The 20,052-nt window shown below is 43.6% G+C and overlaps 1 protein-coding gene across 2 annotated transcripts; it reads left to right on the top strand.

Moving 5' to 3' along the window:
* Positions 1-11,767: 11,767 nt before the first annotated feature.
* EIF1B (eukaryotic translation initiation factor 1B) lies at positions 11,768-18,790 on the top strand. 2 transcript variants are annotated; one of them, XR_010081452.1, is made up of 5 exons: positions 11,905-12,074; positions 14,201-14,364; positions 15,048-15,149; positions 15,731-15,915; positions 17,277-18,790. XR_010081452.1 is itself a non-coding variant. In XM_063407292.1 (4 exons), the coding sequence occupies exons 1-4, from the start codon at positions 12,044-12,046 to the stop codon at positions 15,773-15,775; spliced, it is 342 nt and encodes a 113-aa protein (XP_063263362.1). In that variant the 5' UTR covers positions 11,768-12,043; the 3' UTR covers positions 15,776-17,249. The 2 variants fall into 2 exon arrangements, 1 of the variants encoding a protein (XP_063263362.1); XM_063407292.1 differs by lacking the exon at positions 17,277-18,790 and having other exon boundaries at positions 11,768-12,074; positions 15,731-17,249.
* The last annotated feature ends 1,262 nt before the right edge of the window (positions 18,791-20,052 follow it).

Below are 20,052 nucleotides of genomic sequence, written 5' to 3'. Positions count from 1 at the left end.
TGAAGGAATGTATCAACTTTATCAGTATGTTCCCATCCATCAGAAGCCATTTCATGGCTCTAAGTTCTGTGGAACACTCATGCTGAGGATGTCCTGAGCATTCCTGTTCGAAGGCAAAGGCTATGATGTGAGCCATCTACTGGGGTAAAAACTGGAGACTTTTTCTCTCTAGCAGTGAAAGTCGTCACAGGACACTTGATTCCTGGCCCTGAGTTCACTGCTCATTCTATATGGCTCTCTCTATGACCACAGGCACTGGCCACCAAAGTGTGTTTTACCCCCTACCACCAACATCTATTCCTTGCTTGTAAAATGTGTTTAACATTTGTGTTTTACACACTCTTTTTACAACTAAATGCATTTCAGTATGAACGGCAATGCTCCTCTTGTGCCATCACACCCTTTTTTTGCCAGCGTGCAAAATTACAATTTCCAGTTATGGTTTCCACTGGTAGATATCTCAGTACTGTAAATGCACCCAGGTGCCACAGAATGAGAAATCCCTCCCAGCTTCCATGGGATGGGCTGGGAAGAACGGACGTACTGAGCTGGGAAAATTGCATCCAGGAGGGGAGGGAGCCAGGCTATGGTTACCACTGTCTCTGGCATTTTGTACAAGCTTCCTCACGGCAGCTCTCCCAGCTGTCACACCAGGACAGCTGTCACACCTTGCAGTCTGTGACATGCAAGGTCTGCCTCTACATTTGACATCCTGGAGCCTCTGCCTATAGAACAGGAGCCTATTTGCTTAAGCATCATGTAAGTGATGTAGATATACAGGCACAGAGGCATAGGAAAACCTCTCAGCTGTGCCTACACAGTGGCTTCTCTTTGTGTATAGGTGGAATTTTTCCTTAGTTGCTGCCAAAATCTTAGCCTGCTTTCAGTACAGGCAGAGCAGGAATGAAAATCTTTGATGCAAGATGCTCCCAAACACACCAAACACGCAACACAGCAAAAACACATGAAGAAGTTGGTTGTGTCTTTTACTAAAATGCAGTCAAAAGCTCCTTCACCCCTAGTATTCAGTGAAGGTTTCTCAAGGGCTTTTTCACACACTGACAGTTGCTTACCTGGCAGCTTAGAGGAAAGCAGTTTTAACTTGGTATCTCAGAACGGCAAATTGAGTTTTTCTAACTTGAATATCTCATGACCATCAGGACTAAATTATCTTAGTATGTAGAATTCACCCACATGAGGTGAACTCTGCCTTCAGTTTCAGCTGGAGTAACTGTCCTGTTGCTTCATTTTTAGCAAAACCTTACGTTCAGTGAGACAAAAGGAAGGTGTTTTGAGGCATCTCTGTGGTGTGTTTACAGGCTGCTGACAGGTTTTCCAGGTTACTTGCTCCCTGGTTTTGTGTCTTGGGGTTTTTTTGGGCACCAAGTTACAGAAAGAAGAGCATGCCTTAAGCTCATTGTTGATGAAAGACAAAAATGCAGGGAAAAGCTTTTAGCAGACACTTTTTCCTAAGCACTGCTGTGCTTCAGTCCCCACCAGCTCATGCTGTGCCACTGCAGCCACTTTCTACAGCAGTGATATGTATTGAACTTTTTGTTCAAACCATTGTCCTAGTAGGGTTTCTGTGAAGCACATCACTCTCACTGCTCCTCAGTAAATAACATGCCACCCTAAATAATTGGGTTCTCAGCATCTCTAATCCTCCCTATTATTTCCTACACCTGATTGTGCCACCCCTGTTTATATGGGAAGAAACAGAGACTGAAGTACTGCCACAAACTTCACCTTGAGCATTTCTAACACCCGGTTCCATCTTGTCACTAAGCAAAAGGCCTGGTTACCTATGCACAGTCCTTTCAAGAGTCGTGTGGCTGAGATGGTCTCTGATCTCCTCAGGTCCAGACCTGCAGTTTTCTTCCAAAAAGAAAATTTAAAAAGAGCAAGACCTCATACAGTCAAGCTGTATGCTTCCATTTTCAACTATTAAATAATCATAAAAATTTTAAAACTGACCAGTTGCAATAAATTAAAAGTTTCAGGAATAATTTTGCTCCTGGAGCTCAGCAAAATTCAGTGCCACAGTCATTTGATTAACTTGCCACTTCTGCTTGGTGCCCAAGCAGAGTCTAAATTTTGGCTGAGCAACATGTGTGACAGAAGTCTGGCAACTTTCATCGACACGAGGGAAAAATTAAAGCCACAAACAAAGGCACAGTGAATCAGTGGTATCACTGCTTGCTATGGGTCTGCTTCACAAGGAGTCGGAGACCAGCCTGGCTCTCTCTCTGGGCACACAGGGGCTCTTATCATACCAAACTCAAGCTCTGCTGCAGATCCATCAGATATCCCCCTACCACGGTTGTCCTCGGAAGGCAAGGCGCAATTAACTCTTCACACCCTAAACCAGCATCTTTCTTGAGATCAGCGGCCGTGTACACCCCCTCCGATGCAAATGTGCAAAGCTCTCCTGTTCGGGAGCAGCGCTGGAAGCAGCCCCGGGGGATCAGAGCCCTGGTGAGCGCAGGCCCGGCTGCTCTCAGGAGGGAGCGGGCGCAGAGGTGCAGGGCTGTGCTGAGTCCTGCCCGCGCTCTCCCTGCGGGGCACAGCACCGCCCGCGGGGTCAGCCACCCTGCCTCGGCACGGGCTGCTTCGCTAACAAAAACTGGGCAAAAGTTACCGAGCACAGGGCACAGCTGTGTGTGTTAACCTGGGTAAGCTAAAGCCCAAAAGGAAAAAAAGGAAATTCAGCAAGAAAGAGCCTGGACAAGCGCTGAAGCAGACAGGGGAAGGCACTCACCTGTGTGCACCAAAGCTGCTCCTCAGGTAGTCGCTGCTCCAAGCAGAAGCAGGGCAGCTGATGGGGGGATGTGCCTTTTATACTGGAGGGAAGTGGACTTGCAGCAGGGAGGGGGAGTCAAGAGGTGGGCCAGCAGGACGTCAGCAGTACTGGTGAGCAGGATTTAAATTTACAAAAGAAGGGGTGGGAGAACGGAGGCTCTGTTAGAAAGCCATTGATCAGGGCAGGGAGCAGGAGTTGAGGGCGGCTCCAGGGGATTTTAGGGAGCCATGGCAGGACACATGACTGAGGCCCCAGGCCCACCAGGAAGAAAGGAGAGAGAAGGGGGCTGCTGCCATGTCCCTATGGGTAAGAGGGCACAGACAGACGGGAGCAGCTGTCCCTTCTGCAAAGGAGAGCCAAGCTCTCTGTGCTGCCCAGCTGAGATGCTCAGTCTGAAGAGCATGTCTGCAGGGGGAAACACACGTGGCGGAGGATGAGCTGTGGGGAGAAAAAGCAGATGGACAGTGGGGAGCTATCAGAGCCAGCAAGCTGGAACAGTCAGTCCACACACTCCTTTCCCAGCCCTTGCTCCTCTTGCTATTGCCCAATCTTTGCTTTTTGCTTAGGATCCTGATGGCAGCTGTTGTTTCATTCAACAGCTGGGATCAACCCACCAATGCATAAGTTTTAAGTCATACAGCACACGAGTAGCTGATAAAAAAAGTAGTGATTCAGTGCTTAAGTGGGCCCTTACCAGTTTTGTGGCAGAGAAAATTTCATGTGCATGAGGCCAACATTTCGAACATTATTGTATTTTCCACAATAGGTGTCTGTTCTGAGTGGTTATTTTTAACTCTGTCTCTTGACTAATGTGTCACCGCAGCCTTGCTGTTAGGGATCTTGCTGCTCTGGAAGCAAAGACCTCGTTTACTCTGCAGGTTTGCAGGGGAGAGCAGCTGAACTGGCAAGTGCTTCACTCCTTGGGCACCAGTTCCTGCAGAGAGCCTGAGATGTGGAGCATTACTGAGCTGACTGGCAGCTGCAGGCTCCCTCTTCACACACCCACGCTCACGCTCTGGTCCTGGTGAGGTACCCGAAGGAACCATTTTAGGGCTGTGCTTTGGAAGGGGGCTCTGAAGCCTGGCCCCATCCATAAACTGAGACTGCATAGGAAATGCTGCAATCCCATTAGGATGTAGACGAAGTTCAATAGCAAATATGATCAGTTTGTCTATAAAGACACTTCAAGTTGGGAAAACCTCAAAGCACAAATAATGCTATTTCACTGTAGACACCTCTCGAATGAAATTAAATTATTTCATTATCTATGGGCAATTTGTAAGGTATTTCTATGAGGAAGCATGATGAAATGTGGCCTGGCCCTGCCCTTACCATCCAAGCATCAAGTACCACTGGGAGAATATGATCACTAATTGCAGGAATTTTTCATTTCTTTATAATAGTTTGATTTATGGGGTACATGTATGAACGAAAACTGTAAAGAAGCCTGAGAAATATTCTTTCATTCTCCAATTTTCACTCAACAGCAGCTAAAAGAAGTGTCTTCCTCATCCAAGTTTTCAAGAGTTTACTCAGACTACTCAGGATCACAACTTCAAAATATGAAGAGCACTTCAAGTCCATGGTAGCACAAAAGGTCTTCCCACAGCTATCACAATCAATAATAGATATACATGCTTTTCTCAGAAACCTCCTTTTAGCGTGTTCCCTTTGAACCTTGCAAACACTCTCTACCTAAAAATCAATCGGTGTCCAAGAACCAGGCAGTGGCTGTGCTTCTGCCATGCTAATTTTGTGTCCCTGTGTGCAAAGGGTATCTTCTTAGTAAGTAAAATTCTTCATTGCTTCTCATTTTAGATCTTTTCCCTTCCTGCTTTTCAAATTTATTTTGATCAGAAAATGTGAGTATCCTTTCATGATATCTAGTGGGCAATTGATGGAGTAAAGGTTTCTTTCCCCCAGGATATGCAGGTCCCTTTCTTGCTTTGTTGTTTTGCTAGGGATCCTGTCATCTTAAAATAGAAGCAAAAGTTTTTTTCATCCCATTTACTTTTCCTAGTCTTGCTGACACTGCAGTGTGAGCCTTTCCATAGCACAGATCATTTTCACCGATTGTCACCTACATGGAAGTCACCACATAAAACAAAATCATGCAATGTCTTCATGTTAAGAATGTTTGCTTATTGGTAAAGGCTGCTCACAAAATAATACGCCATTCAAAAATAAAATAAAAAGAAACCCCAACCACACACACAAAAATTCATTAATAGGAGAGCCAGCATTTAAAATGCTCTAATATGATATTCTATCTTCATTGTGGCCCAAAGTTGACCTAGTGCAGTATGTTGGTTTTGACAGTGGACATCAAGGGACATTTATGGAAAAGTCTAAAATCAGGGTAGCATATTTTCACATTCCCCACTACACTCTTCTCACAGACCCTCAAGCCCTGGGGTCCAGAGACTTCCCAAAGCAAATATTTCTTTATGGTAGGTAGCCCTTGACAGGTTTCTTCTCTTTCACTGTTGCTTCCCAAACCCACATAAAATCTCAGCATCTCTCACGTCTCATCTCAGCAAAATTGTGTGCCAAGGATTTCACAGCCCTTTCTCCGCTTCAAGACGGATCACGGCTGTGCATCTGTTCTAGACACACTATTTGCCACTTTCAAGAGCTTTCATTTTCTCTTTCATTCAAGTATTTTCATTTTCACTTGAAATCATTCTGACTTCATGAAAGGCTACTGTAGAATGTTCTCAGCAATGAAGAGTAATAAATTATGTGACAGTTTAAATGAGATTCATCAGGCATTTCTCTGACCAAAATAAGATTTACTCCATTCTCTTTCACTGGACATCATCATTTCTATCCACCAGACCAAAACTGAACCACCACAGTGCTATGTACAGCACCCTCAAGCTTTCACAGAAATCATCCTCGCTTCTCAGGGTCTTTTCACACAGCTGTGATTTTATTTTCTTTTGTTACCCCATCTATAGGAGGGCTTATGCTTCGGCTGAGAAAAGCAAGTCAGCTCATGCAGCACAGCAATGTGAAAGCCACTCAGACTTGGGAGGAACTAGGAAAGAGCTGTCAGGGGAGCCAGGGTTGTGAAAGACCAAACCAGAAAGATCATCTAGAAGACAGCTTGGTCTGTAGTGAAGGTGCAGAGGTTTGTGTGTTAAAACTTCCCTTCTTTTCCTGTCTCTAAGGGAGAGGCTGTGCACATGGTGTCTTCTTTGTAGAAGATCCTTGAAAAGAACTCAAGTCCTGCCTCACACACAATTAAAAACTCCTGCACATAAAATTCCTGTGTGAGTTATTAGCAGGAACAGGGCTGAGCCAGCTGCCAGCTGGAGTGTCTTAATGTGTCAGTGGGAAGCTGACCAGGGATGCACCAGGATGCAACTAAATACCAAGGCAATAGTAGATACACAGGTGTGAAGAACTGTGAGGAGGAAAGCAACTTCCCAGGTAAGGAGAGATCAGGCTTCTGGGCAGGAAATGCTGAGGGGAATAAAAGGAGATGATAGGAAGGTACTGCCTGGAGGCTGGAATGACCCAAGAGAATGAGGTCCAGCAAGCCTGATGCAGAGAAATATTCTTTGACAGGACAGTACCAAACCAGAGGCCAACAGTGAACTACAGTTTTGATTACAAATCCTCCCATTTTGTTTTCTCAAAGAACTAATCCAAATCTTTGTTCTGTAATCCTTTTGCTGGTCAGAGCTTTCCACAAACAGAAGATGTAAAACCACAAAAGCAAAGACATTTTATGCGACTGGATGGAGAATCAGAAACTTTTTTTTCCCCAGCCCACCACTCTTATTGTTTCACATACTAGTCTGGGAAAAGTTTGCAAATGCCTTAAACTATTGCCTGACCTACAAATCTGCCCAGCCTTCTGTAGTGGGATGGAGGTCCAGTTGCACTAAATGAGTTTGAAGGGCTTATGAAAAGTTTCATTCAAACCTGTTCAGAAAATTATGTCAGTCCACTCAACTAGATGAATAATATCTGATAACATTTACCTTTACAAACAAACTCTTCCCTACTAACATTCAGGTTCAGATAAAAGCCAGGACTGGCTTTATTTTGGAGCTACTTTTACCTTTTTTTAATTTGAGAAAGAGGACCATCTAGTGGTTAATGCCAAAATTATCATCTTGTTTGCAATCCTTATTGAGCACGGAATGAACCATCAGCATTTCAAATGAAAGCCTGTGTATCTTGAAATCTGACCATGTACACAAGTTCAGCCAAACTACCCACAACCCCATCTCTCTTGAGTCAGGCTGGATATCCAGGTGTTTATCATCAGCACAACTTCCAGCTAGCCCAGTCTCCCAGGTAGCACCTGCTTACTGGGACAACTTGTTAGCAGCTGGGCAGCTCAAGCATAGGCTACAGCTCAGGACTTCAGCCACTCTCTACAAGCCCTTCCTTAGCACACTGTGGAAGCTTTGCACCAGAGTTGGAGCTTTGATGGAAAAATACAAGTCAGGCTTGGCATGGTTACAGCCACTTTCAAAACTATTTTGTAGATGGAAGAGAGAGGATTTCTTCTGGCACTTTTGCTATACTTATTTCCTGATAGAAAGCTACTGGGCAGTCTTCTGCACAGAGGTTTAGGATATGCAGATTCCAAATGGAGCTGGATATTGTAGGTAGAGTCCTGTTGTGAGAGCATGGAAGATTAAAGTTCAAGAAAAAGTATCAAGGTTGGAAATATTTTTGCATATCTTTCAGGGACCCAGCACTTTGACATCATTTTCAGAATGCCAATGTAAGCCAGCATATGCCAGCTTCTGGCGCTGGAGTGGAGCAGAATTTGTGTATACAGTAGCTGCACTTATGGCATGCAGGATGGAAATTAATGCTTGCTACATGCCATTTTCATGTTTCATCCACAGTTGCTTTGTCAGGCAACATAAACTCCTCTTTGAACACCATGAGCTTCAAGCAGTAATTGGGTTTCCAGGCCGTTGCAGAGGACAGGTCAGCAGGCAAGTCCAACATTTTCTGGTAAGGCAGGGCCCTACCTGGCCAGCTGGGCAACGTGCGGGAGATCTGCCTACAGGAGAAAGCCCTAATTAAATTAAATTTTGGCTTTGAAAAGGCTCCTAAGGTATAAAACTCAAAATATCGGTGTGCTGCACCTGAAAATAATAGTAGTATATACTAGAACTGTGTCTGTAGGAAGTGCAAAACAACGTTGTTCATTCTGGTTATTACAGAGGGGCAGGTGTAGACAAGGGTGGCCTTTTATATGCACACAACCAAAGACAGATGTCACACAGAGTCCTAAACCAAGCACAGGTTTAGCCCTACTGCAGGGCTGACATTTTTTGCCTGATGCAAGGCTTTCTTGTGCCATTTCCAGCCGATTTTTCCAACACAGCAATTCTCTGGAAGAACAAAGTTTCTCCCACTAGTCTGGGTTACCCATTGCTGCTCAAGTGCATCTCAAGTGCTTCTGAGAATACCCAGTGAAGGTGAGGTTCTGCACTAGGGTGACATTTCTTACAAAAGTGTACTTTATGGCTTCAGTATGTCATATTTATCATCTGTATTCCAGTGAGCCTCTGGTTTTAATCCCTGAGGTTTATCCAGTCATAAATAACCTGTAATGATTCACATACAGCTTGACAGATGAATTGAAATACAGTAAAAGGCAAGCAAGGGGATCTCTAATTGCTATTCATAACCAGGTCTTGCAACTATCACATTTAAATAGCTTGAAGCCGTGATCAAGTTAATTAGAGATGATGTTCTTTTCTGGAACTGTAGCTGGCAGGTTATACATTAGTCAAGGAAAGACAAGAGTCTCACTCCCAAAATATTGCTTAAACCCTGATGTCTAATATTAGTGAATGAGATTAACTCCAGCCTCAGCTCTAGGATGATCTGAAATTGAACAGGTTTTGAAATCTGAAATTTAACAGTTTTCAAAAGCTGAAATTTAGCAGTTCAGCAACAACACCTCTTACCGTCACTTAGGTTTTTAACCCTGTTTTAATTGCTTCTATCTCTTTTGGTTGCTGCATGTCCACATCTGCTTTCCCACCTTTCTTCAATCTGGTGTGACTGGAAGCCCCTCACAGCCACGACTTTCACAGGTCTATTGCCACAAATGATTGTTCAAGAGCAAGGAGATGGGCTCAGTGAGGTCAAAGGGCCTCAGGACAACTCTCCTGTTGAGGGGCAATAGCGAGAGCAGCACATCTCCAGCAGGATGCCTCCTGCCTCTGTGCACAGACACCAAAGTTTGGTGCAATGTGCTGGCACAGACAGGATTTGTGTCAGACCTTAGTGATGGATGTGCCATCGAGACCTGCAGCTCCCTCTGAGGAGGAGAGCAAAGGGAGAGCTCTTTGCATTGAGACAGCCCCTGCCCTGCACACACATTGTGGAAGGCTGGCAAGAGAACAGTGAGGGTGCTGGCCACCACCTTTATTTTAATTGCTGCACAGTGCATGCCAACCTGTGCAGTTGGGGGTTGTTTCCATTCCCTCTGCAGTTGCCAGAACTATTCATTGTTGTTTCATTTTAAGGATAACAAAGTCACATCTTCTTGTCTTATAAAAGAAGCTTTGTTTCTTCCTAGACACCTAATCTCATTTGTCTGTAAATTGTAGGATGAATTCTACAGATGCCCAATGAGCTCATAGGACTGGATTAACCATGCAGTGAGAATTAAAAGTGTAAAACTATTTTAAATGCATGAAGATTCTGAGTAAGCAGAAGAACTGGCACAATGATCGGTATACTCAGCTAAACCTGCAGACTCAGACTTAGGGTTTGTGTCTGAAGATCCACTGTTGATCTCATCCATGGCCAGCCTTGTCCTTCTCGGTTGTCTCAGCACAGCTATTGCAGAATTATGCAAGTGGAGTGGATCAGAGGCTTTAACCTTTGAGTTTATTTTTTAACTCAAATCAGTTTTTTGATCTGGCTCATCCCAGTACCCCACTGACACCTTGGCACAGCCAAGGTAACAAAAAACAGTGGCTGGGAGAAAAAAAGGTTGATGGACCTGCTTTGCCACCAGGAAAAAGTTTCATGGGATGATAATGGGAGAGCAAAAGATACAACAAAATCTTGCAGAGAGACAGGATTAGCAAAAACATATCAGAGCAAAAAATTCTTCACATTCTTCTATTTAGTAGTAAGTTTTCTGAGAGAGGTGCTATTGATATCCTGGGGTCATGTCCCTGAGGATGCGTGTCCTGAGCTTCCTCAACCTTCCCAGGTTTCTCGGTGTTTAGCTCTGCATTCTTAATCCAGAGACATTGTCCAAATTGTGGCCTCAAGCTCTTGCCCTATCCTCCCATTACTGCCCCAAAAGTGCCTTTTGCAGCTGCTTGGGAATGAGTTAAACAACCCCTCTCTACAGCCCATAGTGCAGTGAAAGGTTTAATCAATGATGGTAGCAAAGGGTAAGCAGAGGTTTTGTGCCATGGCCAATGGCCTTGCTTTCCCCATGGGAGAAATAAAAGCTTCCTTGCAAAGTGCCAGGACTAGAAGCTTTCTTAAGACTGTTGCACACTGGCATTCATAAAACTACTGCAGTGCTGATCCAGGGCTTGGATCACAGAAAAGAAATATCCCCTTGATATAAGAGGACTGAAGTTTAGCACAAAAACTAAAAAAAGGAAAAAAATAAAAGAGGAATACAGGTTCTGCCACTTCTGCCAGTGGAATTAGCTTACTGTACATCTGCAAAGCCAATAATGACCTCATAAGGACCAGCAAGCTTTGTAACACCTGCACACCATTTTAAAGGCAAACTTTTCCCATTGCAGCCCCTACACTGCTGATATCCTCCCAAAACAGAGATGGGCAGTGAGCAGCTGTCACACAGGAGTCCTGTGAGGCCACATGCCAGCCATCCATGGTGGCTCCTAGGGACTGGGGAGCAGCAGCTGCACCCACCTGTAAGGGTGCAAAGTTCTCAGAATCACAGGGTGGTTAAGGCTGGACTTGACTCTCGAGATCACCTGGTCCAACTCCCCTGCCAAGGCGTTCTGACCTCAAGCAGGTGACACAGGAACATGTCCATGCGGGTTTGGAATGTCTCCAGAGGTGGAGACTCCATGACCGCCCTGTTCCAGTGCTCTTACTCCCTCAATGTAAAGCTGTTCTTCCTCATGCTGAGGTGGAACTTCTTGTGTCTCCAAGTCGTGCCCAAAGTGGAGACACAGGCGCTTTGTGGGGTGCTGGCTGCCTCCCCTCACCACATTCAGCATTTAAAGCAGCATTTTATGCAGTGAGGGGGGCCTGAGGGAGTGGGCTTCCAACATATTTTAATGGGGAGGGGGGAAGTGCTCTTCCAATTTCAGATCAGCTGGAAAAGTACCCAAGCCAAAGGGATGTGAGCATGGAAGGGCCTCCATGGAGGTCACCCTTGCTGGGGCAGAGGGGGCCCTGAGGGCCAGCAGCACAGAGAACAAGCAACTCCAGCAACACGGCAGCACTGCTGTTGGGGATCCACTGAGGAGAACATTGCTACATTCGGGTGCTGGAGCAGCTCCAGAGAAGGGCAATGAAAGGTTTTGCACACAAGTCCTATGAGGAGCAGCTGAGGGAGCTGGGGGTGTTAAGCCTGGAAAGAGGAGGCTCGGGGGTGACCTTATCGCCCTCTACAGCTGCCGAAAGCAGGGGTGGGGTTGGCCAGGTAGGGGTCAGTCTCCTCTCGCAGGGAACCGGCAACAGGACAAGAGGATATAGCCTTAGCCTGCAGCAGGGAAGGTTCAGGCTGGACATCAGGAGTAATTTCTTTACAGAAAGGCTGATTACACATTGGAATGGGCTGCCCGGGGAGATGGTGGAGTCACCGTCTGGACGTGGCACTCAGTGACATGGTCTGGTTGACATGCTGATGCTCGGTCACGGCTTGGACTCGGTGACTTTAGGGGTCTTTTCCAAACAGATTCCGTGACTCCGTGCACCGCGCTGCTGAGGGGCCGTCACGTGCGGGACGCCATTTTGTGCGGAGCGCGGCTGGCGGCGCCCGTTGGCGGTGCCGTGGGGCGGTGCGGGCGAGGGGCGGGGGGTCCCTCCCTCCCTCCACTTTTTATTTCCCTTTGCGCTTCCTCGTCTTCTTACTCCTTCCTCTCGCTCTCGCCCTCCGTCTCGAGTTCGGTCCCCGCGTCTCTCTGCTTTTGTTACCCCTCCCCTCGCTCCCTCCCGCTCCCCGCCCCCGCGTGGCACTGCGGAGCCGGAGACGTGACCCGAGCGGACTCGCTTCCCCGCAGCTCCAGCCTCTCGCCGCAGAGTCGCATGTCCTCGATCCAGAACCTCCAATCCTTCGGTAAGAGCCGCCGGCACCCCGCCACCCCCGCAGCCAGCCCCTCGGCAAACCCACCCATCGCCCCCGGCCCCCTCGTCCTGGCCCCGGCGCCGCCGTCCTGCCGCCGCCTTCGCGAGGGCCGCGGGCCCCCCGCCCCCGCGGTGACATTGAGCGGTGTCGCTGTGGCTGCGGTGCTCCGTGAGGCAGCGCCAGCGGCTCGTCCTTGTCCGCCCGCGTCGCCGGCCTCGGGACGTGCTCGGTGTTGTGCGGCGAGACCTCGGGCGGGAGGCTCAGCCCCGCGCTGCTCCCGTAGGAGGGGCTGCCATGTTCTCAGCTCTGACACCCCATACCAAGGGCTCGTATTCTCTGCTGAGGAAATAATTCCATCAGTTACAGTTGGGTTGCTGTCGCATCTTGTCCTCAGCAATGCCCCAAAACGCTATACAAGCCCTGCAAAGGTTATTGTCTCTACAGAGTGAGCTACGCAGATGGCAGATCATTTCTTTCCTATCAGCAGGGAAGTTTAACCGTGCCGGGCCAGCGTTCTCCGCCTGCCTTATCTGTAAGCAGCAGAAGTGAGCAAGTTAGCACTTTATACAATAGTCTCAGGCTTTTGGTCACAGTTTTGACTCTGATCTTCTGCACGTATGAGCCATGTGAGAAGGTTACGTTCAGTCGTGATTTGGGAGCTCACCCTGTGCTTAAGGAAGGTGCCACCCACAGGATTTGTTTGAAGGGATCCAATGTTGACACTTAAAGTGCTGGCTTATTTCCAGCCTAGAGCCCTAAACTCTGCCAAGCTGCCTTGGCTTATCTGTGACCTAGAGTCCTAAACTCTGCCAAGTGATCCTCATGCCTAAGTCCTCTTTTTTTTTCACTTTTTCTTTGACTCAGATTTTCTATTAGTGTTTGAGACACAAGCTGTGGGAGACAGTAAAATTCAGCATGGTTTAACAAATTCTGTAGTAGAAGTTGAGCTAGTCAAGATTCCCAATGCTATACTTGTTTCCTGTGGTGCTTGAATCCTCATTATGCTTTCAGTGCCTTTAATGCTCATGTCATCCTTGTTTCTACAAAGGATCTGTCAGTCTGCAGCTGAACTACTTCTTTTTGTGCTTCTGCTGAAGTTCTACTCATTTGGGGCATTTCTTTCTAGTGGATGGCAAAATTTGACCAGTGTTTTTAGATTGTAACTTGCATGGCTATTGAACCTACATGGGCTCTTAAATATTGTTCTGATTAGTACAAAAGATTATTTGTGATAATTCTTAAAAAGTAATAAAGTATTACATGCTTCAAGGTTTATTTGGAGCTACTGATTAGATTTGTATTGCTGTAAAATTTCTTGATTGAGTGTTAAGTATGTTTCTGTGAAGTACAAAGTATAAGAAGTGTTAACCCAGAAGCCCCCTTCTTTCTAAATGCTTTTCTGTTTTATCTGTGCTAGATAAATGCCAAGAAGAATTTGAGAACTGACCTTTCTTTAATCTAAGCTTAAATTAATTTTGTTACATTTCTTGACTGAAGCTGCTGACTGGAGGAGTTCTGGTTTACAGGCAGCCTGTGACATCTGTTAGAGTGCATCTCTCTTTTATTTCTATAGTAACCAAGAGTTACATCCATGCCTTCACATGCTCACAGAGTGGTAGTTACCACATTCTAAGATTTCTGCTCTGGAGCTGTAAGGAAGTATCTGTTCTAGAGCTTTTCTATTTCTCTGTTCTTATCAGTTGATCTGATAAGAGATACAGTTGCTTTATTTCACTTTAAGTGTATGCAGCTGTCTAAAACTTATGTTTATTTGATGTTCTCTCAGAACCATGTTTTCAGGTTCAGGATTTACAGTTTGCAAGAAACAATGAAGTAAACCGATCCTGTAGCAGAAAATCGTTCATACCTGGGAAGGCATGCAAGAAACGGGGCGTGGTAGTTGAGAGAGCTGTCCTGAGTGCATAGTGTAGTGACACCTGATACAGCTGTAGAAAAAGCACTTTGGTTTTAACAGTGTGTTTTAAACAGGGATTAGACATCAAGATGATACCGTGGATACAGTAATAATTTTTGTGTGAAGTGAGAACCTTCCTTCCTAGTTTTGAACTTGGGTGTTTTCCTTTATAGGAATTACATTAATTTTTTTCCTCTTGCAGACCCCTTTGCTGATGCAACAAAGGGCGACGACTTACTCCCGGCGGGGACTGAGGATTACATTCATATAAGGATCCAGCAACGAAACGGAAGAAAGACACTAACAACTGTTCAGGGCATTGCAGATGATTATGACAAGAAGAAACTTGTGAAAGCTTTCAAAAAGGTAAAGTTGCCGATTTGATTTGATAATGATTACATATAAAGGAGTAAGATAGCTTATAATACTAAGTAACAAAATATTTGTCACTTCATTCTTTCCTGTGCACACTATTTTCATATTTGAGTCCTTTCCCTTTCTCAAAACACCTATCAGTCCAGTGACACTGATTTTGCTAAAAAGTTAAACATTTCTGTCTTAAAAAAGTAAATAAAATATATTCTGAATGTTTCTGTAAAATTTCATCGATACATGGCTTTCTTGATATGAAGAATAAAATCAGTTTAAAGTAGTGCTGGTTTTTATTCCTGCCTCTGTTACAGCTGGGTTGTTGCTCAAAATAGAGGTCTTTAGTTTTGCCAGGATAAAAATACTTATTTTAAAATAGTGTGGAGTTGAAAGGCTGTATCTTATGACTTTGTTTTTCATTCTTGCAATGACTGTTGACCATTTCCTTTTGCACAGTAGCTAATCCTGTCATTGCCTGAATTTACCATCAGCAATTTAGTTTCTGTATGTATGTATCAGCAGATATATTCCATTTGCTCTCAGTAAAATTGATTTAACCTTTGCCTGGCTCGGCATCAAAACAGTAAGCAGCTTCTGAGACAAAGTTCTTCTGAAAAGACTGACTAAGCAAAATCACGATGTACATCAGGTGTCTTATAACATGGCTGTTTCTCTCTTAGAAATTTGCTTGTAATGGTACTGTGATTGAGCATCCTGAATACGGTGAAGTTATCCAGCTGCAAGGTGACCAGAGGAAGAACATTTGCCAATTCCTCTTGGAGGTGAGGGACTGCAGATGACTATCTAAAACCCTCGGGAAGCAGTAGGGTGACAGGTGTTACTGATGGTAATGAACCAGCTAAGGATTGTCGCTGTAGTTCTTTTGTATTTTCAGCCAGGAAGTAAAATGACACTTGCAGAATGTGAGTAAGCCTCTGGTGAGAATCAAAGCACTGTAGAATGCCTTTGCACTGTTACAACACACCACTTGTTCTCAGGCAGTGCAACCCGAGCTCTGTGCTTGTAAAATCAAGTGTTTGATTCAAACCATAATCGTGAGACTGAAAACACTGTAGAGGAAAGAGGCTTACTCTAAAGCAAATGATGATGCAGAGCTGTTACACTGTCAAAGAGGAAGTCCTAGGACTACAGAACAAATCAGATATCTGATAAGATTTTCTTCTTGTTTAGTCAATTCTTCTGCTTGACCCAGGAACATTCTGTAAACTACAAGAATGTTTCATTGAGTGTGTATACAGTATAGCAGTTTCTTTAATCAAAGCGTAAGATTGTGGTAACTTGATATCACTGTAATAGCCTAAATATGTAAGCTTTACTAAAACACGTTGTTTTTCTCCTTTAGATTGGCATTGTCAAGGAAGAACAACTGAAAGTTCATGGTTTCTAACCAGCTGTACTCTTATGAAGAACCCTGCAGTATTGGTCTTACCTGTCCTGTATCTTCTGTGAAAAATGAATCTTTGCAATGAATGGACTTCCGTATTACCTGAACATTTACAATCTGATTTGCATGACTGCATGAAACAGGTGGAGTGTAGACTAGAAACACATAAGAAAACTTCAGTAAGATGGCAATGAAGACCCTTGTGAACTTTAACACATTTCCAATGGAAATGTATTAGTGATGATTGTTCAGTTTAGTACTCTCCACCTGAGTTACATGTGTGAGTTTTATTAAAATAGTGTGTGTTGTTGCTTAAAAATAAAAGTTTATTCATATAATTTCTGGGATATTTGAAATGCTTTAGCCTAAGTTTTAAACTACCACTGCAGCCTTGCTGAAGAATGGCTGAACTGCTTTGTGGCAAGTGTAGCTCACTGCTGATTGAAGAAATTGGAAAATCTACATGATTAAGTACTAGCTGATTAATCAGTAGATTAGCTTGATGTGATCTTCCTCTGTAGCTGTAAGACTAGAGCTTTAAAGCCTGTAGTGTAGGTGTACCTTAATAGCAGCATAACAAGACATCAATTGTTTGCTGTGTAAGCAACTGGATCTTCTCTAAAATTTATTGCAGTGACTCTGAGGTATTAGTGTGAAGCAAAGTAGGATAAAGCAAGCTGAGCTCCTCAAGGCAAAACATTTGGGCAAAAGTCCCGAAACATTTGGAAGTGGATGGGATATTGTATCCCCTCTGTCGCTGAGTAAGGGGAAAAGACACTGTGTTGGCTTCTACTGTGACTGGGCATTGAAAGTTGGGAAGCAGAGTGCTTGACTGAGCTGGCAGTGTTAGCTGCAGGAGCAGGGAAGGGAGCAGCAGCTGCACAACCTTTTCCATGTTATGAAAAGATTTCCTAGGACTGATGGTTGACACGGAGGGGTTTGTAATCGTGTTTGGGTGTTACTACAAAAAGCTGATTTGGTTTACTTTTCTGGAAGGCAAGTCTTTCAGCATTACTGGAGGTTACAATAGGTTTGTTCCACCATGATTTTATTAAGCTAGTTTTAGTTAGCTGTAGGCATTTGCTATTCTGCTTGTAGGGTATGTCTCAGGAAGAATGAAATTAATTCATTTGGTGAAATAAGCAGGTGTTGTCTTCCTTTTGAGGTAGACATGGAAATTTTTTCTGAAACAATTCAAAACATGCTGAGCTGCAAAACTATAACAACAGTGGGAAATGTTTAAAAAACTTCATGTGACATCATATATTCTCTGAAAACAAAGAGACTGTCCTTTACTGCTAAGACTTACTAATAACTTAGCCAGAAAAAAAAGTTGATGGAATTGATAAAATAATTGTTTGCTTCCTAAGTAGTAAAGAATTAGGCAAAACTGTATTATTTGATATCACATGTACCTGTACCTTTATTTCCTATTCGTATTTGCCTTTCTAAATAGAAATGTCTCAATTTTAACTCATTTGAACTGTTTTTTTCTTTTTTTTAGATTTTTGAGTTCAGAAATGAACACTTAAGGCACTAGCAACAATTAGGGGAGCATTATATGATGATTTCTTTCCCCGTCTGCTCTAGAAAATTCCACTTGTAGAAATCCAGTCTCTCAATCTCCACAAATTCTGCCTGATGTTACAGATCTTAATTGTTCCAGAGCAAGGATGCTCCAGAAGATTGTATACTGTTAATGTACAGTAAGTTCAGGAGGAGGAAATGCCTCATGCAAAGCGCAAAATACCCACATACCAAATGGAAATCCTGAAGTAAATCTTATGCAAGTCTTGCAGATGAGCAGAATAAAGTCATTGTACTGCAAGTTTACCTAGTCCTGATTCTTAACTGCTAAAGTAATAAATCTTTTGGGGGTACATAGCAATTAGTGATTTTCATTTTATCACATGCCAGAAGAACTGATGTTCTCATTTAAAGCTTGTTTCTCAGTTAAAGCCTGTCCTCCTGCCCAAGAGGAAAAACAAGCAGTGTCTTCTACTTTGCTGGTATTATACAAGTACTTCTTGTGGGCTTTGAATTGAAGATTAACAAATGACTAGCAGGTCTCATGTTACTGAGTCAGTCTTCATTTCAGATGGCATTCCTTTAACTTTCACTACCTAAGCTTGAGTCATTTCTCCATAGTCATTCTGCCTGGAATAAATAAGAAAAATCTTCAGTTTTCTTCTTCCTCATTTACAAATCCTTTCTAATTGGAAGAACCTTGCAGCTGATGGGTGGCTTGGGTGGACATGGTTGTGTTTTGACCTTTGAAGGGTAAAATTATAAGGAGATGGAATAAGACATAATACATTTGAAATTTTTAAGAGGTGAGATTTTTTCTGGCAACAAACCATTCAATCTTTCTAGAAGGAAAGCAGAAATTTTTGTCCATGAGTGTTTTAAACTAAAACAATGTTTCTAAGATTGAAATTAGCTTTGTTACAAGCCCAAAGCTCTTAGTATGTTCTAGATAAAAGGCTTCAACAATATAATGTCTTGTCATCTTATTCTGAAACTTCTTTATCAAAGCTAAATTTATTTGGAATACATATCTATGTTTTAAAAATGCTGAAAATGAAGGCTTTGGAAAGTAACTGTTTAAAGTGCTGCCACAAAAATCTGTTTTCAGAACGAAGGCAGGTTTCAATCTTTATTTATTCCAAAATAGGTTAAAAAATGTTGAAGGATGTGGCCCATAATTGTCAAGGCAGTAAGAAGGAGCTTATAATAGCTTAACTCTTTTGAAGTCCACTAGTAGGACTAGTAGGAGCTGGTCAAGCTCAAACTGCAAAGAATGTTTTTTTGTTGGAATATCGTGAAGTCTGTGTCCTTCAGACCTACCAATAAAGACTGCATTCTTACTGATACTTGGGCTTGATCTCCAGGTGTTATTGGATGTAGAAACTTGGTTTGAATTCACAGCCTTGTGCACAGGTTTATTACGCTGTTCTAGCTGTCTCTGAGCTGATACCTTGGAGTAAGGTGTTGCATAAATAAATTCATTAAATTGTCTGTTCTGAGTCTACATCTATTTAATGCACCTATGAGCAACGCAGCCCTCACTTCCCAAATGCTGCTGGCAGTTCTTGTTTGCAGCATATGAGATTCAGTAAGTCTGCAAGATGCCTACTTCTTACTGTGTGAGCTATCGGGCCGTGAGTGTCACCTATGGTCTGCTAAATCTGACTCTGTGTCAGAGATGAGCATGAGCAGCACAACTATGGGCAGATAATTCTGGAGTGGAGTAACCTCTGAAAAAAGGAATGCCTGGGCTGTGTGCATGCTATTCATTGCTTCAGTGGCTTTGCTTGACCCTTTATTCCTAAACTCTGTTTTTGCACAGCCTAAATAGTAATATTTTGTTTTGGAGAGCTTTTTTTTGTAGTAAAGTAAAAAAACCTGTCTTAGGAGATGTGTTCATATCTGAAGATTTTCTTCATTAACTTAGGTTCCTGGACTGGAAGACCTCTGTAACATTTTTGTTTCTCTCTTTCTGTCTTTAAAAATCCTAGTTAAACATCCTTGAAGGTTTGACATTTAAGGGCCTAAATACATCTAAAGCCATTATAAAACTCTAAAATATGAAGTCATTGAAGCTTAAGTTTCAAATATTTGAAATAACAATTAAACAGAACTCCTAATTTTTTCCTATACTGCCCTCCTGCTTATAGTTGGTATGTAGTTGCTCTGAAGATGCATGTGCTACTTACAGTCAGGCAGTAATCAGATATCCCTGCTGTAATGCCATACCCTCTTTGTAGGTTTTTAAATTTTATCTGATGTACTGCACTCTTTCAGGCTGTACTACCCTAATTTTGCAGTATAGGACAGATGTACCTTGAGTTCCAGTCAGCTGTTAATTCCCTGATCCTTCTGCAAGGCTCTAGTGTACAGGATCCATGTGTTAGATCTTTAAGTGGCTCAATAGTTCCTCACACTATGTGAAAATGTATAAAGTTTGATATTTAGCCTGTTAAAGTGGAGGGAGGTGATTTTTACATCTCACTCTGAGCCACATTAGGAGTTACTGTCCCTTGTATCTGTTCAGTGTTTGCCGGTGTCACTGAGCATTCCTCTAACTAATGTGCTGCTGGCTCTGGGGAGATGGAAGTGGGCTTACAGGGTTGTGTGCATTTAAGTACTAGGACTTTCTACACCCATACTCAGTCAGGAATTAGTCCCCTGGGCATGGCAACATGAAGGTTGTTTTCCTTGCCAGATCAAAAGCTCTTGAGATCATTAAGGCAAAAACAGCATAGTTGTTTTATGTTTGT

This window comes from Prinia subflava, chromosome 1 (genome assembly GCF_021018805.1).
Source record: "Prinia subflava isolate CZ2003 ecotype Zambia chromosome 1, Cam_Psub_1.2, whole genome shotgun sequence".
Lineage (NCBI taxonomy): Eukaryota > Metazoa > Chordata > Aves > Passeriformes > Cisticolidae > Prinia > Prinia subflava.
Note: the sequence above shows the minus strand (reverse complement) of the source record. Positions and strands in the feature narration are given on the sequence as shown.

What these genes read in the sequence shown, in the direction of transcription:
- EIF1B (XM_063407292.1), top strand. Translation starts at nt 12,044, where the DNA reads ATGTCCTCGATCCAGAACCTCCAATCCTTCG. An exon ending in CCAGAACCTCCAATCCTTCG is followed by an intron (nt 12,075 to 14,200) that starts GTAAGAGCCGCC and finishes TTCCTCTTGCAG; the next exon opens with ACCCCTTTGCTGATGCAACA. An exon ending in TTGTGAAAGCTTTCAAAAAG is followed by an intron (nt 14,365 to 15,047) that starts GTAAAGTTGCCG and finishes TTTCTCTCTTAG; the next exon opens with AAATTTGCTTGTAATGGTAC.